The sequence below is a fragment of the Balaenoptera physalus genome (genome assembly GCF_965194825.1).
Source record: "Balaenoptera physalus genome assembly, chromosome: 5".
Taxonomy (NCBI): Eukaryota; Metazoa; Chordata; class Mammalia; order Artiodactyla; family Balaenopteridae; genus Balaenoptera; species Balaenoptera physalus.
The window spans coordinates 5,774,068-5,795,084 of record NC_138884.1 but is presented as its reverse complement, the minus strand read 5'-3'; the positions used below and the strand labels follow the sequence as shown (position 1 = coordinate 5,795,084).

Below are 21,017 nucleotides of genomic sequence, written 5' to 3'. Positions count from 1 at the left end.
CTTTCTGGAATTTAAATATATATGTACAGTATATGTAATATATACATATATTATACATATGTCACTGATCTCTTTATATTTCACTCTATGCAAGTAGTTATAATTTGTTTTCTTATATCTTAATTGATACATTATAAACTCTTTTGATTCTAGATTAATTACATAGTGTGGATAATGTATTTCCACTATTTCTTCTACTCTTTCTTACTTCCGTTTTTAGGTTTCTATTTTCCTGGAATCCCTATTAGCAGTTGAAGGCACTACTAATTAGAAGCCTCGTATCACGTAACGTCACTGACATCTTTTCTAACACTCTTTCCAGGATTCTTTGTCTTATCTCACTTATACTTTGCTAATCATTCTGCTTCATTCTTCCTGAAATTTATTTCATTTCTCATTTTATTGTTTCAACTATTACACTGTTCATGATTAATATTTCTACTTAGTTTTTCTCTATGATAACTTGTTCTCATTTCATTTACTAAAACATTTTCTTAAATACGCCCATCATGCTTATTTTAAAATTATAATTATCTCCCATGGTTTATGTTGTCTATTTGCCTTTATCTTCTACTAATTGTATTAAGATGCCTAGATGTTTTGATCTGCAAAATCATGTTTAGGCACTGCTCCCTGTTAATCCTGATTTGATTCAAAAGAGAGTAAGAGACCGCAGTGTTAAAATCCTTAGGCACCAAAGAAACATCTCTGATCTTTCCAGTACTACAAATGTTCCACGAACTCCTGTACTGAGAAGTTAACCTTTCAGCCCTTTGAAAGGAACAGTGTTGTGAAGCTGTAATGCCCTTAGATTGTAATCCATAAATCCTTGTGATCTTGAAATACAGTAGGTAGAGAAATACATGAGCAAGAATATATAATCAGCCAGCTCACTCCAGCTGGGGGCTTGAGCTGCACTGAAAGTATTCTGTTGAAACCCATAAAAGGTGTGGAAAGAAAATAATATGCCTAAAAAGATATTGCTGTGGTTTATGTCAAAGAGTGTTTTTCCTATGTTTTCCTCTAAGAGTTTTATAGTGTCTGGTCTTACATTTAGGTCTTTAATCCATTTGGAGTTTATTTTTGTGTATGGTGTTAGGTAGTGTTCTAATTTCATTCTTTTACATGTGGCTGTCCAGTTTTCCCAGCACCACTTATTGAAGAGGCTGTCTTTTCTCCATTGTGTGTTCTTGCCTGCTTTGTCATAAATTAGGTGACATATGTGCATGGGTTTATCTCTGGGCTTTCTATCCTGTACCATTGATCTATGTTTCTGTTTTTGTACCAGTACCATATTGTCTTGATTACTGTAGCTTTGTAGTATAGTTTCAAGTTGGGGAGCCTGATTCCTCCAGCTCCGTTTTTCTTTCTCAAGATTGCTTTTGCAGGAAGAGATATGGGGATATATGTATATGTTTAGCTGATTCACTTTGTTGTAAAGCAGAAACTAACACATGACTGTAAAGCAATTATACTCCAATAAAGATGTTTAAAAAAAAAAAGATTGCTTTGGCTATTCAGGGTCTTTTCTGTTTCCATACAAATTGTAAAATATTTTATTCTAATTCTGTGAAGAATGCCATTGGTAGTTTGATAGGGATTGCATTGAATCTGTAGATTTCTTTGGATAGTATAGTCATTTTCACAATATTGATTCTTCCAATCCAAGAACATGGTATATTTCTCCATCTGTTTATATCATCTTTGATTTCTTTCATGAGTGTTTTATAGTTTTCTCAGTACAAGTCTTTTGCCTCCTTAGGTAGCTTTATTCCTAGGTATTTTATTCTTTTTGTTATGATGGTAAATAGGATTATTTCTCCTTCTGATTTTTCGTTGTTAGTGTATAAGGATGCCAGAGATTTCTGTGCATTAATTTTGTATCCTGCAACCTTACCAAATTCATTGATTAGTTCTAGTAGTTTTCTGGTGGCATTTTTAGGATATTCTATATATAGTGTTGAGTCATCTGCAAACAGTGACTGTTTTACTTCTTCTTTTCCAATTTGCATTCCTTTTATTTCTTTTTTCTCTGATTGCCATGGGTAAGACTTCCAAAACTACGTTGAATAAGAGTGGTGAGAGTAGACACCCTTATCTTTTTCCTGACAAGCATTAGTGGAAATGCTTTCAGTTTTTGACCATTGAGTATGATTTTTTTCTGTGGGTTTGTCATATATGGCCTTTATTATGTTGAGGTAGATTCCCTCTATGCCCATTTCTGAGAGTTTTTTTATCATAAATGGGTGTTGAATTTTGTCAAAAGCTTTTTCTGCATCTATTGAGAGGATCATATGGTTTTTATTCCTTAATTTATTAATGTGGTGTATCACATTGATTAATTTGCATATATCGAAAATCCTTGCATCCCTCAGATAAATCTCACTTGATCATGGTATATGATTCTTTTAATATGTTGTTGGATTCTGTTTGCTAGTATTTGTTCAGGATTATTGTATCTATGTTCATCAGTGTTATTGGTCTATAATTTTCTTTTTTTGTGATATCTTTTTCTGGTTTTGGTATCAGGGTGATGGTGGCTTCGTAGAATGAATTTGGAGTGTTCCTCCCTCTTCAATTTTTTGGAAGAGTTTGAGAAGAATCGGTTTTAGCTCTTCTCTACATGTGTGATAAATTTCACCTCTGAAGCCATCTGGTCCTGGACTTTTGTTTGTTGGAAGATTTTTAATTACAGTTTCAATTTCATTACTTGTGATAGGTCTGTTTACATTTTCTAATTCTTCCTGGTTCAGTCTTGGACAATTACACCTCACCAAGAATCTGTCCATTTCTTCATCGCTGTCCATTTTATTGGCATATAGCTGTTTGTAGTAGTCTCTTATAATCCTTTGTATTTCTGTGGTGTCAGTTGTGATTTCTCCTTTTTCATTTCTAATTGTATTGATTTGTATCCTCTTCCTTTTTTTCTTTATGAATCTGGCTAAGGGTTTATCAATTTTGTTTATCTTCTCAAAGAACCAGCTTTTAGTTTTATTGATCTTTGTTATTGTTTTCTTTGTTTCTATTTCATTTATTTCTGATCTGATCTTTATGATTTCTTTCCTTCTATTGACTTTGGGTTTTCTTTGTTCTTCTTTCTCTAGTTGCTTTAGGTGTAGGGTTAGACTGTTTATTTGAGATTTTTTCTTGTTTCTTGAGGTGAGATTGAATTGCTATAAACTTCCATCTTAGAGCTGCTTTTGCTGCATCCCATAGGTTTTGGGTTGTTGTGTTTTCATTGTCTTTTGTTTCTATGTACTTTTTAATTTCTTCTTTGATTTCTTCAGTGATCTCTTGGTTATTTAGTAGCACACTGTTTAGCCTCCACGTATTTGTGGTTTTTACAGGGTTTTTTTCCTGTAATTGATTTCCAATCTCATAACACTCTGGTCAGAAAAGATGCTTGATACAATTTCAATTTTCTTAAATTTTCCAAAGCTTGATTTGTGGCCCAAGGTGTGATCTACCCTGGAGACTGTTCCACGTGTCCTTGAAAAGAAAGTGTATTCTGCCACTTTCGGGTGGAATGTTCTATAAATATCAATTAAATCTATCTGGTCTATTGTTTCTTTTAAAACTTGTGTTTCCTTATTTATTTTGTTTGGATGATCTGTCCATTGGTGTAAGTGGGTTGTTAAAGTCCCCTACTATTATTGCATTACTGTTAATTTCCCATTTCATGCTTGTTAGCATTTGCCTTATGTATTGAGGTGCTCCTATGTTGAGTGCATAAACAATTTTAATTGTTATATCTTCTTCTTGGATTGATCCCTTGATCATTATGTAGTGTCCTTCCTTATCTCTTGTAACAGTCTTTATTTTAAAGTCTATTTTATCTGATATGAGTATTGATACTCCAGCTTTCTTTTGATTTCCATTTGCATGGAATATCTTTTTCCAACCCTCACTTTCAGTCTGTATGTGTCCCTCAGTCTGAAGTGTGTCTCTTGTAGACAGCATATATATGGGTCTTGTTTTTGTATCCATTCAACTAGTATGTGTCTTTTGGTTGGGGGATTTAATTCATTTACATTCAAGGTTATTATTGATATATATGCTCCTATTACCATTTTCTTAATTGTTTTGGGTTTGTTTTTGTGTGTCTTTTTCTTCTCTTGTGTTTCCTGCCTAGAGAAGTTTCTTTAGCATTTGTTGTAAAGCTGGTTTGGTGTTACTGAATTCTCTTAGCTTTTGTTTGTCTGAAAAGCTTTTGATTTCTCCATCGAATCTGAATGAGATCCTTGCTGGGTAGAGTAATCTTGGTTGTAGGTTTTTCTCTTTCATAACTTTAAGTATATCCTGCCACTCCCTTCTAGCCTGCAGAGTTTCTGCTGAAAAATCAGCTGACAATCTTATGGGGATTCTTTGTATATTATTTTTTTGTGTTTCCCTTGCCACTTTTAATATTTTTTCTTTGAATTTAATTTTTGTTAGCTTGATTAATATGTGTTTTGGTGTGTTTCTCCTAGGATTTATTCTGTATAGGACTCTCTTTGCTTCCTGGACTTGGGTGACAATTTCCTTTCCCATGTTGGGGAAGTAGTGGGAAGCAACAGCAGAGCACAGGGAGATCAGCTCAGTGCTTTGAGATGACCTAGAGAGGTGGGATAGGGAGGGTGGGAGGGAGGCTCACGAGGGAGGGGATATGGGGATATATGTATGCATATGGCTGATTCACTTTGTTGTACAACAGATACTAACACAGTATTGTGAAGCAATTATACTCCAATAAAGATCGATTAAAAAAAAAAGAAAATAACATGCTTATAGATTCAATAAGGTTTTAATTGTCAGATTTAAATATGTATGTGTATACTACTAAATGCATTTCCTAAAGGGGGTGGAAACAGTATTAACAGCAGTGGGTAGATCAGATGAATTACTGACCACCCAAATTGTATCTTGTCTGTAATATGTTACTGAATGTCATCTGTAAACTATCCTGGGATTTTACATTTTTTATATCTTGCATATGTTTCAGTCCTTAGTGTATATTGTAAGTTTTTTGAGGGAAGAGACTTTGACAACGATTGTAAACAGTAGGTTCTGTCAGCAAGATGGAGGGCTAGAGGTAGTCTCCCCGAGAAGCACAACAAAACCAATAAATAACAACTGCAAACTGATGAAAGTAGCTCTGGGAAAGTTCTGGATCATAATAGAGGGCAGCAGAAATCTGTGAAGCTAAAAATCTCAGAATCACCGCACAGAAAAAACATAGGGAACATTTTACCTGCATCACCCTTTACCCCCAGTTCCAGAGCAGCTCAGCACCAAGAGGTATTCCTTGGAGGTATTTTATCCCATGCAAGCCTCACTGCCATGGATGTTTGCAGCCTTTGCTACAGAAGACCTCCACAGTCTTCACGAACACTAAGCCCAGCTGATGGAGCTGCCCAGAGTTCCTGCCTCTTCATCTCCTCTGGTGCTAGAGATGCCTGTAGTGAGACCTATACACAGGGGCCCCACTCACTGCCTCACTGCTTTGCCCTGCTCTACAGGATTGGAACACCACAGTGCTTCACTATCTATAGGACCAGGGCTGCTGCTGCTCTGCCCCCACCCGCTGCCCAAGTTCTAAGTCAAGGCTTTGATCCACCATTACTGTGACTGCACTGCTGTAGTTCTGTGTGGCCACTGGGCTTCTAAGTTGCAACTTTGTCCCACCATCACTGGGTCCAAGCTGCTGCTGTTCTGTGACTACCCCGGGTCATGTTTCAGCTTTGACCCACCATCACCAGGCTGCACTGCTACGGCTCTGTGCCCAGTGTTCTAAGTTGTGACTTTGACTTGCTTGCTATCACTGGCACTGAGTTGCTGCTGTTTTGCAATCCCTCCTGGGACTAGAGTCAGGACTTTGATCCTCCACCCTCAGAGCATGCAGCTACTGCACTCTGTCAACCCAGGGCCTTGCTACTGCTGCATCCTCTCCCATCCTCTGCAGCCTGAGTCACTGCAGTGAGCCCCAGAGACCCAGACCCCAGTTCCATAGATTTTTACACTCCTGCAACTCAGACACTGACACCACCACTGCTGCAAGTGCATCTGTGCCCCAGGATCCAGGCACTGTGGAAGTTCAATGTGCACCTGATCCCAGGGTCCTGGCTCCACTGCTATTCTGAGAGTAATGTGTCAGACCTGGCACCAAGAGGGATCTCTTGGTGAGAACATCGTCCAACGGGCAAAAAAGAATAGAAGGACTCTAACAGCCTTCACCTCTGCGGACTGCAATAGTTCTAGCTGCCACAGCCACTCACAGAACCTCTGTAGTCTCAGCCACAGAAGACCACCCACTCTCTTTGCCAACATTAACCTAGACTGATGGAGTTTCATGTGACCTCCTTGGAACCAAAGACACTGCACCCCACCCAGCCAGCACTCTTGTAGATACCTTCAGGTGAAAATATTTCCACATTAAATCCAGTCTGAAAAGTCTGGAAGAGATGACTGCTCCATCAAATAAGCAGACATCAATGTAAGGCCAATAGAAACATGAAAAAGCAAGGAAACATGACACCACCAAAGGCACACAATAATTTTCCAGTAACTGACCTCAGAGAAATGGAGATCTGCAAGATACCTAAAAATTGATTCAAAATAATTATTTTAAGGAAAACTCAGTGAGATTTAAGGGAACACAGACACAGGAGTCAATGAACTAGTAAAAGAATGCATGAGCAAAACGAGAAGTTCAACACAGAGATAGAAATCATAAAAAAAAGAACTGACCATGGCATGTGGGATCTTCCCAGACTAGGGCCATGGATCAGCTGGGCCCCTGAGCCACAATTACTGAGCCTGCACGTCTGGAGCCTGTACTCCACAACAAGAGAGGCCGCGATAGTGAGAGGCCCGTGCACTGCGATGAAGAGTGGCCCCCGCTTGCCACAACTAGAGGAAGCCCTCGCACAGAAACGAAGACCCAACACAGCCATAAATAAATAAATAAATTAATTAATTAAATTAAAAAAAGAAAAAAAAGAACTGACCAGACATCTGGAGCTGAAAACAAAACAAAACAAAACAAAACAAAACAGTGACTAAAAATGAAAAAGGAAACAGAGAGCTTAAATACCAGGCTCTATCAAGCATTAGAAAAGAATATGTGAATTTGAAGACAGATCTCTTGATATTATTGAATCAGATGAGAAAAAAAATAAGAATGAAAAAGAGTGAAGAAAGCTTAGGTGAATTATGGGACACCATTAAGAAAAACAATATTTGCATTATGGAAGTCCCAGAAGGAAAAGGGAGAGGGAGAAAAGGACGGAAATCTTATTTAAAGAAATATGGCTGAAAGCTTTCCAGATCTGGGAAGAGATACAGCCATCCAGGTACATGAAGGTCAAACATCCCCAAATAGATTCAACCCAGAGATCTTCACCAAGACACGTTATAATCAAACCCTCAAAAATCAAACACGGAGAAAGAATTTTGAAAGCAGTAAGAGAAAAAAAAAAAGACTCATCAAATACAAGGGAACCCCAAAGAGAAAGGCTATCATCTGATTCCTCAGCAGAAACCTTGCAATCCCATTTACAGTAGCATCAAAAACAATAAACTTAAACAAGGAAGTGAAACACCTATGCACTGAAAACTGTGAGATATAGATGAAAGAAATTGAAGAAGCTACAAATAAATGGAAAGATACCCCACGTTCTTGAATTAGAAGAATTAATATTGTGAAAATGTCTGTATTACCCAATGAGATAACAGATTCAATACCTGTAATTCCAATGACATTTTTCACCAATGGAAAAAAAAATCTATCCTGACATTTGAATGAAACCATGAAAGACCCCAAAGAGCCATAACAATCTGGAGAAGAAAGAACAAAGCAGGAGGCTTCACACCTAATTTCAAACTATATTTCAAACTTAGGTAATCAAAACAATATGGTACTGGCATAAAAGGAAGCACGTAGACCAGTGGAACAGAATCAAGAGCCCATTAATCAACCACACATACAAGGTCAGCTAATTTTTGACAAGGGCACCCAGAACATGCAATGGGAAAAGGATAGCCTCTTCAGTAAATGGTGCTAGGAAAACTGGGTATCCACATGCAGAAGATTAAAACTGGAACTCCATCCTACAGCATTCATAAAAATTAACTAAAAATGGATTAAAGACCTACTTGTAAGATCTGAAACAGTAAAACTACTGGAAGAAAACATAGGAAAAAATTATTTATTTTTTGGAAATGACTCCAAATCATAAGCAACAAAAGCGAAAATAAACAAGTGGGACTACATCAAACAAAAAACCTTCAGCAGAGCAAAGGAAACAATCAATAAATTAAAAGGCAACCTACAGAATGAGAGAAAATATTTGCAAATCATATATATGATAAATGGTTAGTTTAAAATATAAATAACTTATACAACTCAATAACAAAAAAGCAAATAATCCAATTAAAAATAGGGAAAATAGCTAAATAGACATTTTTCCAAAGAATATATCCAAATGGCTAACTAAAACATAAACATGTGCTCAACATCACTAATCATCAGGGAAACGCAAATCAAAAGTGCAATGAGATATCATCTCACAACCTGTTATAATGGCTACTATCAAAAAGACAAAAGATAACAAGTGTTTAAGATGTGGGAAAAAGGGAACCCTAGTGCACTATCGATGGGAATGTAAATTGTTACAGATATTATAGAAAACGGTAGAGTTTTTCTTCAGAAAAATTAAGATAAATGTACCGTATGATCCAGAATTCCCACTTCTGGGTATATATCTGAAGGAAAAGAAATTACTATCTGGAAGAGATATCTGCACCCTTATGTTCTTTTAGCATTAGACAATAGCCAGCACATGGAAGCAACCTAAGTGTCAATGGACAGATGAATAGATATTGAAAATGAGGTATTATTCAGCCATTAAAAAATGGAAATACTGCCATTTGGAACAACACTAATGAAACTGGAGATCATTATGCTAAGTGAAATAAGCCAGATGGAGAAAGACACATGCTGTATAGTATCACCAATATGTGGAATATTTTTAAAAAGTCAATTTCATAGAAACAAAGAATAGAATGATGGTTGCAAGTGTTGAGGGGAAGGGAAATGGGGTGATGCAGGTCAAAGGGTACAAAAAGAAGTCATAAGAAGTTACAAGAAGAATAAGTCTGACGGTCTAAGCATACAGTACATTGACTATATTTAATAATAACAACCCCATATTGTATGCAGTGATCTCTCCATATCTGCAGATGTGGAGCCCATGGATATGGAGGGCCAACTCTACTATGCCATTTTATGTAAGGAACTTGAGCACACATGGATTCTGATATCCTTGGAGGTCCTGAACCCAATCTCTGCACATACCAACTAATGACTGTACATGAAAGTTGCTGAGAGATCTTAAACATTCTCACCACACCCAAAAAGAATTGACCATGTAATATGATGCATGTGTTAATTATCTTGATTTTGGTAATCATTCCACACTGTGTGTGTTTTTGAAAATATTTATAATACCATCAGGTTGTATACCTTAAACATATACAATTATTTTTGTCAATTATTCCTCAATAAAGTTGAAAAAAGTAAACAATTGTAAACATAATGCCATAGGTCTCACTTATCTTTTGGTGAAAATTAAGCTGATATTACAATAGCTGTTACCACCTACCTGGCTAAGCATGAATGAAAATCCTATCAAATATTCTTCTACCTATTCTAGGAAGACCCCAGTTGGGCAGCTCATTTTTCATAAGGGCAGTTTAACTCAGGTTTGGGCTCAGGTCTCATGTAATCATATTTGCTTGAAAATACTTCTGTACATGTCATGGTCATCACCCCCTAGAGAACTTCATGAACTTACAGTTTGAAAATGCAAGTAGGGGAAGCTAGACTGTGACTTTTGGTCACCTCAGATGAGATAATATATGTAAACGACTTAAAAATTGCTTGTCACCTAGTAAAACTGATATGAGTGTTTTAATCTCCCTGCTTCTCCTCCTCCTCCTCCTATCCCTCCTCTTCCTCTCCATCTCCTTCTTCTCCTCCTCCTCCTACTAATTCTCCTTCTTCTACTTGCATTCCTCAAGCCTCAATCTTCTTTTCATTGACACTTGCAAATGGTCTCCCTGCCTATTGGGAGGCAACTGGTGTGTAGATGCTTAGACTCCATGCTACTGACCACTGTTGTTCTTACTTTCCTCAAAACGCCCCATGGTTACCTCTGACAAGAGTATCTCATATTAGGTTGGGGTTACCTGGGATACCTGGCTATAAGTATTTATAGTTTCTTCATTGCAGGATATAGTTTATTGACAAAGTGTATTCTCAGTAATAAATGGTAGTTATTAATTGGCAGTCTTTCTAAGTTTTATATTGCTATCCATCAATCCAATAACAAGTTCTCTATCTTTTTTCCTTAAAATCCCATAAAAATATCAAATATAATATGAACCTAAAATGAGAAGCAACTCCAATTTTTTTAACTTTTTATTTTATATTGGAGTATAGTTGATTTACAATGTTGTGTTAGTTTCAGGTGTACAGCAAAGTGATTCAGTTATATATATCTATTCTTTGACTTCAGAATTAATGACATCACACCAACAAATTAAGCCAAAAGAGAAACAGCTGTAGATTGACAGTCTATAGCTTTCATAGCTTGTATTTTGAATGTCTATGTAGAGGTAGATCTCTCTCTCTCATATATATATAATATATATGTATATATATATAATATATATATCATAGCAAATATTTTATCAAGTTTTAACATGTTAAACATATATGTTAGACTATTGACATCAAATGTAACATATGTTATATGTTTGTTAGACTATTAATATATCTGATGACACTTCTTTAAAAAATTAAGAAAATTACTTTCATGTCATAAAAAGCTGAAAATTACTAGTTGCCCAACTGTATTTAATGTTTACCGTACCAACTCTGCACTACCACAAACATTGTCTGCAGTTTTGCAGTCCTACCATGCAACCTCATGGATCCTTAACTTCTTTCGTGCTATGTCTTCTGCACAGAATCTTCTCCTTCCCTTTGCTGTAGAGATCAGCTACAGCAATTATTCTTAATTAATAATTCTGTAATTATTCTTACAACCTCTTCTTCTCTCTGTATATCCCTAGTTCTCCACACTCACAAAGCTTCCCTTCACCTGCCTCAGTTAAGACAGAATGCATTGCTCCCTTGACCTTTCCCTCTAGATTTTATACACAATTCCACTATTGAATGTCACGTTTTATTTCACAGGTTGTGTTTTACCTGTTTCTTCTTCACTAAGCTGTTAAATTCTAGAGTTCAGACACTGTATTAAGAATGGTGCCCACTCTCTTGTAGATACTCTTCTAGACACTGTGGGTATACCAGTTAAGACGTGTGGGACATATACTCCAGTAACGGGAACATATCATGTGCAAATAAATACATATTATCCCAGGAAGTGGTAACTTCTGTGAGAAATGAACAAAAAGTTAAGAAAATCAAATAGTAATGGGGGTGTTGTTTTAGAAAGAATGGATAGGGATTGGGGCTTGTTGCAAGGTGGTATTAAATCAGAAACATGTGGAATCTAGAAAAATGGTACAGATGATCTTATTCGCAAAGCAGAAATAGAGTTACAGACATAGAGAAAAAACGTATGGACACCAAGGGGGTAAAGGGAGGTTGGGATGATTTGGGAGATTGGGATTGGCATATATACACTATTGATACTATGTATAAAACAGATAACTAATAAGAACCTACTGTATAGCACAGGGAACTCTACTCAATGCTCTGCAATGACCTAAATGGGAAGGAAATCCAAAAAAGAGGGGATGTATGTATACGTATAGCTGATTGACTTTGCTGTACAGTAGAAACTAATCCAACATTGTAAAGCAACTATATCCAATAAAAATTAATTTAAAAAAACTTAAAAAAGTAAATCAGAAACATGGCTTAAATTCCAAAGGGAACGATCTTAAATAAAAGATAAGAAGATTGTGATTAAACGTAGTAAGACTGAAAATTCACCATTACAGTTTATTAAAAATACATTGATAAACCCAAGATTTAGGAGGCTATATACACTGCATTATGATTGTGATATCTCTTATTTTCCAGACATTTTATAATTAAATTGCCACCAACAAAATATGTTTGAGGGAATGTATGTACATATGTGTGTGTGCGTGAGTGTGTGCATTGAAGGCCTGGGGGAGAGAGCTAGTGTGTTCATGGGTATGCATGCATCAGAATGGCATAGAAGAGATTTGTTACAAGACTGTGGTGGACCAGCTCCACTGAAAGTCTTCTATTCCCAATTTCCATGAATTTACAATCTATATTACTGAATAGCTCTAATAAATATCATAAAAACATTTAATATTTCATATTTTTACCACCTAGCACATGGAAATGTTAAACAAATATATATTGAACATGAGTACTCTACTGCAAATTAGCAATTCACAAATTTTGTTTGTTGGTATTTGTCTGGGAAACAATTATTATTTACATCGAGGAGAAGGGAAGAGTTCTGAGAAGGAATTTAAACTAGGCTGCCTTCTAAAATTAATAAGCTTTATGTATGTTTGCCACCAAAATTTATATTTATATATGCTTCCTTTCCATCCATTCACTGTTTTCACTGTTAGGATCTATTGACCTTTAGTCATGAGTTTAAAATTACATACGTTTACTTGAACTTGTATAGCACTGCTGTGTATATACATAAAGCCACCTTTGGTGAATGATGACATCAATTTACTTCAAGAACAATTGTGGATCATATGAACCAGGAGGAAGATTACTTCATCTAGGACACATCACTTTTGGTTACTACAGACTTCGTTGTATCATTTGTCAATTTTTAAATTTTAAGTTAATTGATTCATTGTGGGCTTTATTCAATATGCCTGGAAAACTCTTCCATAAATTTAATTTGTCTAACATCCCATGAGAGAAGTTACTTTTTGCAGCACATGACCAACCTAAACACAGTTTGAATGTGCTTCATTACAAACTATTGGCAAAGAAAAATAAATAAATAAAAATACCTTTTCTCCCTCCTAACTTTAAAAAGGTGAAGTCTATATTCTCTTAGCCTATGCCACCAATTCAACCAAAGGAAACATTATGTTTGAAACACAGGGGTCTTCTTAAGAAGACAACAACTTTCTAATATTATCATGTTAATTATCTAGGTAGCATGGGCTTACCATAGCTTTTAATTAATGGCCAAATGCAAACTGAGTCACATGGGGCTGAGGAAAAACCATAGCGACCCAGAAATCTTTTCTTCATTACTCTTGTATTAAAGGAGAGAAGACTCTTGCATTTTACACCCTTGATGACCCCTACTTCCTTCATGTATTGATAGTATAGAGTGGTTATTATCATGTGTATTCCAATGAAAGATTAAGTGAGACAGAGAGACAATCTGTTTACTTTTCTAAGGAACCAATTTAATTCTAGCTGCACCTGTTTCATTCTACACCCCTCTGTGTGAAGGGAAGCCTGTGGGATTCCTAATATTGACCAAAGAGCATATAAGGAGTCTCATTATTCTAATATCATACATATGCAATTAAAAAAAAAAAAAGGGTATCCATGGGTATTACCTGTACAGGCTTCATGCCTTTTCCTTAAAGTGATTTAAGCTTTATAACATGGAATTGGAGGACAATTCACTGATAGTCTGATGATTATAACTCAGTGCTGTTATGATGGACATGATGCACTCAGGATTCAGGTGGTTTCTTCTCTTCCCAGAGAGCATGTGCTTCACAGCCAGAAGGAAGAAACAAGATAAATTATGCTTGAAGTTGTCATAGCCAGATATTTAGTTTTAGTGTTTGATCATAAGACATACATTTTTATGATATAGCCATCATCAGATGTTAATAAATGTCATACCAAAATCCAAATACTAGATAAGAAACATTCTTAATAATATCTTCTAGAGTGATAACATTCTGCCCATTTAAATTCTGCACAGGTTGCTGTGCATTGATGTTATTTGGTTATATCTTAGTTTGCTTAAATATTTTAGGACTGACCACCACATCTCATTTTAAAAATTACTGCTTCCAACTTGACTTAATTTTACCCTGGCTTAGCTATGTTCCACTCATTTTGCTGTATTTTGTTTAATATTTAAGAAATCATATCTTACAATCATGTGTTTCTTCTGAATCCATACTTCTGTCCAGATTGTCTTTGCTAATCTTTAACATACTGTCTGAAAGGATCTGTTTGCCCATTTCTACTATTGAGCTGGATTTCACGTAGTCTATTTATGTAATAAAGATAGCACTTTGGGATTCTTCCAAGAAATGGTGTGGTATGAAGTAAAACATGAATCGTTTGCTTTGATTTAACTTTGATATGTAGCCAAATATATATTTCTTATTTTAAGACAAGACCACTTTGTCATAAAACCTTTTGGAAGAATATTAAAATTGAGATATACCAAGAGATTGGCACTTCTTCTATTATGGACAAGACCGAGATTGGCACTTCTTCTATTATGGACAAGACCTAAGTTTTCATAATGTAAGAATGGTTCTCAAAAGTATCATGCAGACAGGGTAAAAAAATTTTCTGATCTCTTAAGACTTATCGCATAATTAAATAATTATAGTTTTCTTCTTAACATTTCCTCATTTAAAAATTAACATTTAAAATATAAAGTAATAGTTTGTAAAATAAAATTGTGGATAATACATATTGCTTAGTGAACAATGCAATATTTTAGTGATAGAAACAATTTGGAACAGTTATTACTTTGAAAATCCTAAATTATACATATATGTGTATACGCACATACACACACACACACACTTACACTGACAAGGTTCTAATACATGTTTAGGAATAAATGAGGTAGTTTATCCCTTTTATCTTCCTACGTTACAAGTCTGTTCCTACTCTTCCCAGTCCATAAAATTAAATTAATCATTAATTTAACTTCTGTAAATGCAGGCTTCTTAAACATTTACCATTTGTAAAACTTTTAAGGATATTTCATTGGTAATTTATAATTACATACAATTGTACAAATAGAGAATTGAGTGTTAAAATAATAAAATAAAATACAATATCAGTGAGTGCTAAGCCTATTTGACTATAGTTAAAATAAGTCACTATATATTTACAATGGCAAAACTCAGTTAAGATTTCAAAAACACCAAGCTGTTTTACTCAACTAACCTCACAAAAACCAGTGCATTTAAAATCTACGCTATCTCCACAAATTTCTGACAAGCCATCCTACTTCACCACTCAGCAGACTTTTCTTCTATTACATAAAGAAAATAAATCATCACAGATTGAACATGTTTAATTCATCATATCAAACCTACAAAACTCCTGCATTTATAACCATGCCTTCCTATGCCCACCGGTTACCTTAGAGCAACTGGTTGTCTTTCTAACTAAATTTTGTCCCCACTTATGTTCTGTATCACATCTACTTTTTCAATAACCTTATAAAATTAGTCTAATCATCTCTCCCTTTTATGTTAATCCTCTCCATTTCTACTATGTATCTCCTATCATTTAGACTTTCTCAATTCTCACTTATGTAAATAATATATTATAAATTTATACAAAATAAAACAAAAAGACAAGTGAGCAAAACAAACACTATACCTCTGTGGACCTCCCTTCACTCTTCAGCTACACACCATCCTAGACCTTTCTTTTCCAGCTGTGTTTCACTCATTCTATTTTTACCACTTCATATATTTCTCAATTACCCTCTCCTTCAATGAATAACTTCAGTTTTACTTCCAAGCCCAAACAACATCAAAAATGTGCTTATTTTTAAATCAGTGATTCCATATATGTCAGTTCATCTGAAGGGCATTGCCTTAGATCTAATTTTGCTAAAGCAGTCATAATAATTCTATACTATTGAAAATTTCCCACTTACATAATATATTCCCTAGTATTCCATGATTCCATGCTCTCCTGTTTGTTCTCCTATAATTTGTCTATCCTTCCATTCTCTTGTTGGTTAATTCGACTTTATATTTTTCATATATTGTTTACAATATTCAGTTCTAGATGATTCAACTCTATTATATGTCCTCCAGATGCAGTACTGATGATTTATACATAGGCTGGTGATTTCTAAATTTATGCAACTTGTTAAAATATCTCCCATAAGTTCCAGGTATTTTGACCATCATCCTACTTTGCATCCTCAGAGTGATATTCAAAGTAAAATCAGAGTCAAATGTCAAACCCCTGAAAATATCAGGCTCTTTACTCTTAAGAGACAGAGAAGGATTACTTTAAGTGTCCAAACAACAAGGAAGATGGAGAGATGAAGAAGATGAGAAAGATGATCAAAGAAGTCAGGGAAGATCAGAAGTTTAGTTTTAGACATGATAGGTAGGCTGTTATTAGATAATCAAGTAGAGATGTCAAAAATAAAGCTGAGTCCTCAAGTCCATTCTCTACAACTGCGTCTTTATTCCTGTCCTGCCCCTAGGTTCTTCATAAACATTTCTTTTTTTCTTTTTAGATTCCATGGGGAAGGGGAAGTGTAAGCTGGGACGAAGTGAGAGAGTTGCATGGCCTTATATATACTACCAAATGTAAAATAGGTAGCTAGTGGGAAGCAGCTGCATAGTACAGGGAGATCAGCTCAGTGCTTTGTGACCACCTAAAGGGGTGGGATAGGGAGGGTGGGAGGGAGATGCAAGAGGGAGGAGATATGGGGATATATGTATATGTATAGCTGATTCACTTTGTTATAAAGCAGAAGCTGGCACACCATTGTAAAACAATTATACTCCAATAAAGATGTTAAACAAATAAATAAGTAAAGCTGAATCTTTGAATCTGAAGTACAATATTGAGGATTAGCTAGTGATACAAATTGAGAGTCCTTAGGAAAATATGGCACTTAAAGCCAGAAGAGTAGAAAAGATCACCAAAAGAATGAGGTGCATAGAAGAAAGATAAGGGCTCAGTGTCTAGGAAACTAGTAGTTACAAATTGAGGAGACAAGAAAGGATCAGTACAGGAGATAGAACAGGGGTAGCCAGACAGGAGAAAAATGAACAAAGTGGGACAGTAGCAGAAGGCAAGCCAAGAAGGGATAAAAGTGTTTCTTATTTGGCCATCTTCCTTATCTTAGAGGTAATGCCATTCTTCTACTGGCTTAGACACTTGAGATCACCCTTTTAAGCACTGTGTCTCACACCCAACACTTATTCTATCAGCAAACCTCTCCAGCTCTAACTGACATTCCAACTCCACTGGCACCACTCCTTTCTGAGCCATTATCACCTCCCACCAGGATTCCTGCAATACCTTCTCTACTGGTCCCTCTAATTTTGTCCTTCCCTTGTTCAAACTATTCTCAATAGCCAGAATGATTCTACTGAAATGTAACTCCGATAATGTTAGTCCTCTGAGAAGAAACTCTCAATGTTTTTTTCAGCTCTCTCAGTGCAAAAACCAAAGAAATAACCAGGGACCGCAGTGCTAGTCTCTCTGCCCCTGTTGCCTCCTTGATTGAACTTCCTACAAAACTCCCCTCACTCAGCCTGCCCTGTTACACAGGTCTCCTTGGTATTTTTGACAATGCCAAGACCTCCTGTATCTCAGGAAGTTTGCAGTTGTTTTTCTCTCCTAAAACATGTTTTCCCCAGTTATATCATCTCATCTCACTCAGAATTCTATTCAAAAATTATTTATCATTATACACCTGTGTAAAATTGCAGTCATTCACTACAAAATAACTCCTTTTAGGGTATTTCTTTTTCTAAATATAATTTATTACCATTTATGTAATAATTAGGTTTCAACAGGACATAATTTTTGGTTGGTTTTTTCATCCTTCATAGTCTTATCACTTGGAGCAGTGTCTGGCACATAGAAGTGATCTATGCAAATTTGTTGAGAGAATGAATGATTAAATGAATGAAAAAATGGCAAAAGATGAGGAGAGAGAGAGAGACAGATTTTTCTCTTCCTCAGTACCCACTTGGAAAATTTAAACCAGCTTGACCTAAAATTATGTAAAAATAATGTACATTTAAAGCAAGTAATTTATATTTATTTATATAATATACATAAATTTGTATTTCATATTTAAATTTTAGTTTAAATGAACAACAAATACTCTAAATTAAAAATACATCAGAACTGAAAAAAATCAATTAATTAACAAAGGACAGTACATAATTTAATCACAAAGCCTGGATGGGTTAGAATAAGAGACAAAGTTTTAGTCTAATAGAATTATACATAGGGTTGGCTGTTTCAGTAAATATGCATTTGTCAATATGCATTTTTATTATCATAATCTGACTCTGCGATGAGTGCTTGCCGCAAAATAAGTTCTTTATATTTTTTAATGTGTTTATAAATTTTACCAAAATTTATTAGCATTCATACAATTCTGCAGTTCTCTGTGTATGTGTGAGACATTTTGTTAGAAACATATTCAAAATTATTTTTAGTTTGAGACCCTGAAACTTTTAGACAGAGTAAACTGTGCTTGAATATGAATTGAGAAGTTATAGAGTGCACAATTTCTACTTAAAAACTTGAAAGCAAGCTAATTCTTCTGGGGTTGCCTGGTAACTAATAAGGAGTATGTCAAATTGAAAGACAGGTCTGACTGAAGCAGCTTTGAATAAATAATAGAATTGTTGTCAACTTTAGCCTCAGAGAAGCGAGACAGGGATGAATTCTAAGCTAAACTGAGGGAAAGACTGTTGAAACATGTCTTGTGTTTTATTTTAATTTTTAGTGAATTATCCACTATTTGCCTTTAAACCTTTTTTCTCACCAGAATTTTATGATTAACATAGAGACATTGAAAGCAAGTTCTGAAGACATCATTGGAATTAAATGGAATGAACCAAGACCTTTTTAGGGCATAATAATTTATTTATTATTTATTAGGCATTTATTTATAAATCCATATTCTTACAATGCATTGGTTTCTTAGAAACATTTATGTCCACTAAGAATGATTACTGCTTTGATAAAAGATTTGACATAAGTATTTTTTAAGTTGAGAATTGTGTTACAGTAACTCCTGGGTATATGTACAAGAAAATATTTTGACAAGTCTTTATTTATAGTGATATTTTATATCAGCCTGTTGATAAAATACTTACAAATTTTGAACTATTTTTGTTTTATTTCCAGCAGGAAAAAAGTCAAGAACGTTCAAGAATCAAAGGTAAGGAGTGACTATTTTACGATCATTGTTTTATACATTTGTGTAAGTGTAGGAGAAGGAAAAAAAAAAAAAGACCTTGCTACTTTGAAATTATAGTTAAAAATGAGAAAACAATGGGACTTCAAAATCTTCAACATGATTTTAAAACCATTGTGAACCCTTTGGGAATTCCCCAAGGCCATTGAAGATTCTTTATCAAGATTTCCTTTCTTCAATAGTGCTTTTGGAAACTTCGACACAATTTTCTGTTTATTCCCTGAGTTGTTCTCATTGAATTCCTCCACCAACCATTGTCCATGCACTTGAGGACTCAGGGAAGGGGAAGGGTGAGCTGGAGAGAAGTGAGAGAGTGACATGGACTTGTATATACTACCAAGTGTAAAATAGATAGCTAGTGGGAAGCAGCCGCATAGCACAGGGAGATCAGCTCAGTGCTTTGTGACCACCTAGAGGGGTGGGATAGGGAGGGTGGGAGGGAGATTCAAGAGGGAGGAGATATGTGGATATATGTGTATGTATAGCTGATTCACTTTGTTATAAAGCAGAAACTAATACATGATTGTAAAGCAATTATACTCCAATAAAGATGTTTAAAAATAAATAAATAAACTAGAAGGAAGAAAATTTAAAAAAAAAAGAGTTGGTGTTCTGTCACATCTATGATTTAGCAGATGAACCTTTTCAAAATATGTTTTGTAGAGACTGAACTATTTAGTCACTGCTATCTCACTTTATATTCTCTGAAAAAGCAAGAAAATATGTATTTATATATTAAAAGTTGGTGATAGCTTTTTGTATGGCATAGTCAATCCTAGTCAGGCACAGGAAGGTTCTTTACACCATAAAGACAATCTTAAGTTTTGAAATGCACTCACTGAGATAATAAATTACCCTAAGTAGATTGTAATCCTTCAACAAAATGTTTCCATTAGTGTGTGCTCCTGCTCATCATGATAGAACTTCACAGATTTTTCCAGGGTTAATCCTTCTGGTCTCTCCATTCTTATTCTATGTTTTGGGCATCCTTGCCCACCTATCCCTTCCCCAAGGTGTAGTAGTCCCAAGCCTGACAATGGAGCAAAGCACAATTGCCTGGTTTTGTTTTTAATTTATTTTATTGAAGTATAGTTGATTGACTATGTTGTGTTAATTTCTGCTGTACAGCAAAGTGATTCAGTTTTATATACATACATATATATATATATATATATATATATATATATATATATGTACATTCTTTTTCATTTTCTTTTCCATATAGTTTATCACAGGATATTGAGTATATTTCCCTGTGCTACACTTTAGGAACTTGCTGTTTATCTATTTTGTATGTAGTAGTTTCTATCTGCTAATCCCAAATTACTGATTTATCCCTTTGCCCACCCCTCTCCCCCTTGGCAACCACAAGTCTGTTCTCTGTGAGTCTGTTTCTTGTTCATAGATAGGTTCATTTGTGCCGTATTTTAGATTCCACATATAATTGATACCATATGGTATTTGTCTTTCTCTATCTGACTTATTTCGCTTAGTATGATAATCTCCAGGTCCATCCATGTTGCTGCAAATTGCATTATTCTTTTTATGGCTGAGTAATATTCCATTATATATATATATTCCATTTTATATATATATATATATATATATATATATATCTCACATGTTCTTTATCCATTCATCTGTCGATGAACATTTAGGTTGTTTTCATGTCTTGGCCATTGTAATAGTGCTGCTATTAACATAGGAGTGCATGTATTGTTTTGAATTACAGCTTTGTCCGGATATATGCCCAACCATGGGATTGCTGGATAATACAGCAGCTCTATTTTTAGTTTT

At 35.1% G+C, this 21,017-nt stretch overlaps 1 protein-coding gene across 8 annotated transcripts in view; it reads left to right on the top strand.

Annotated features, from left to right (window-relative positions):
• Positions 1-21,017, top strand: part of FSTL5 (follistatin like 5) — a 765,145-nt gene that overhangs the window by 121,578 nt on the left and 622,550 nt on the right. For 6 of the 8 annotated variants that reach the window (XM_082461701.1, XM_082461707.1, XM_082461704.1 and 3 more), the window contains one exon: positions 19,151-19,184. In XM_082461701.1, coding sequence (XP_082317827.1) covers positions 19,151-19,184 — 34 coding nt within the window. The remainder of the gene's footprint in view (positions 1-19,150; positions 19,185-21,017) is intronic. The other 2 variants (XM_082461708.1, XM_082461706.1) reach the window with 1 other exon arrangement.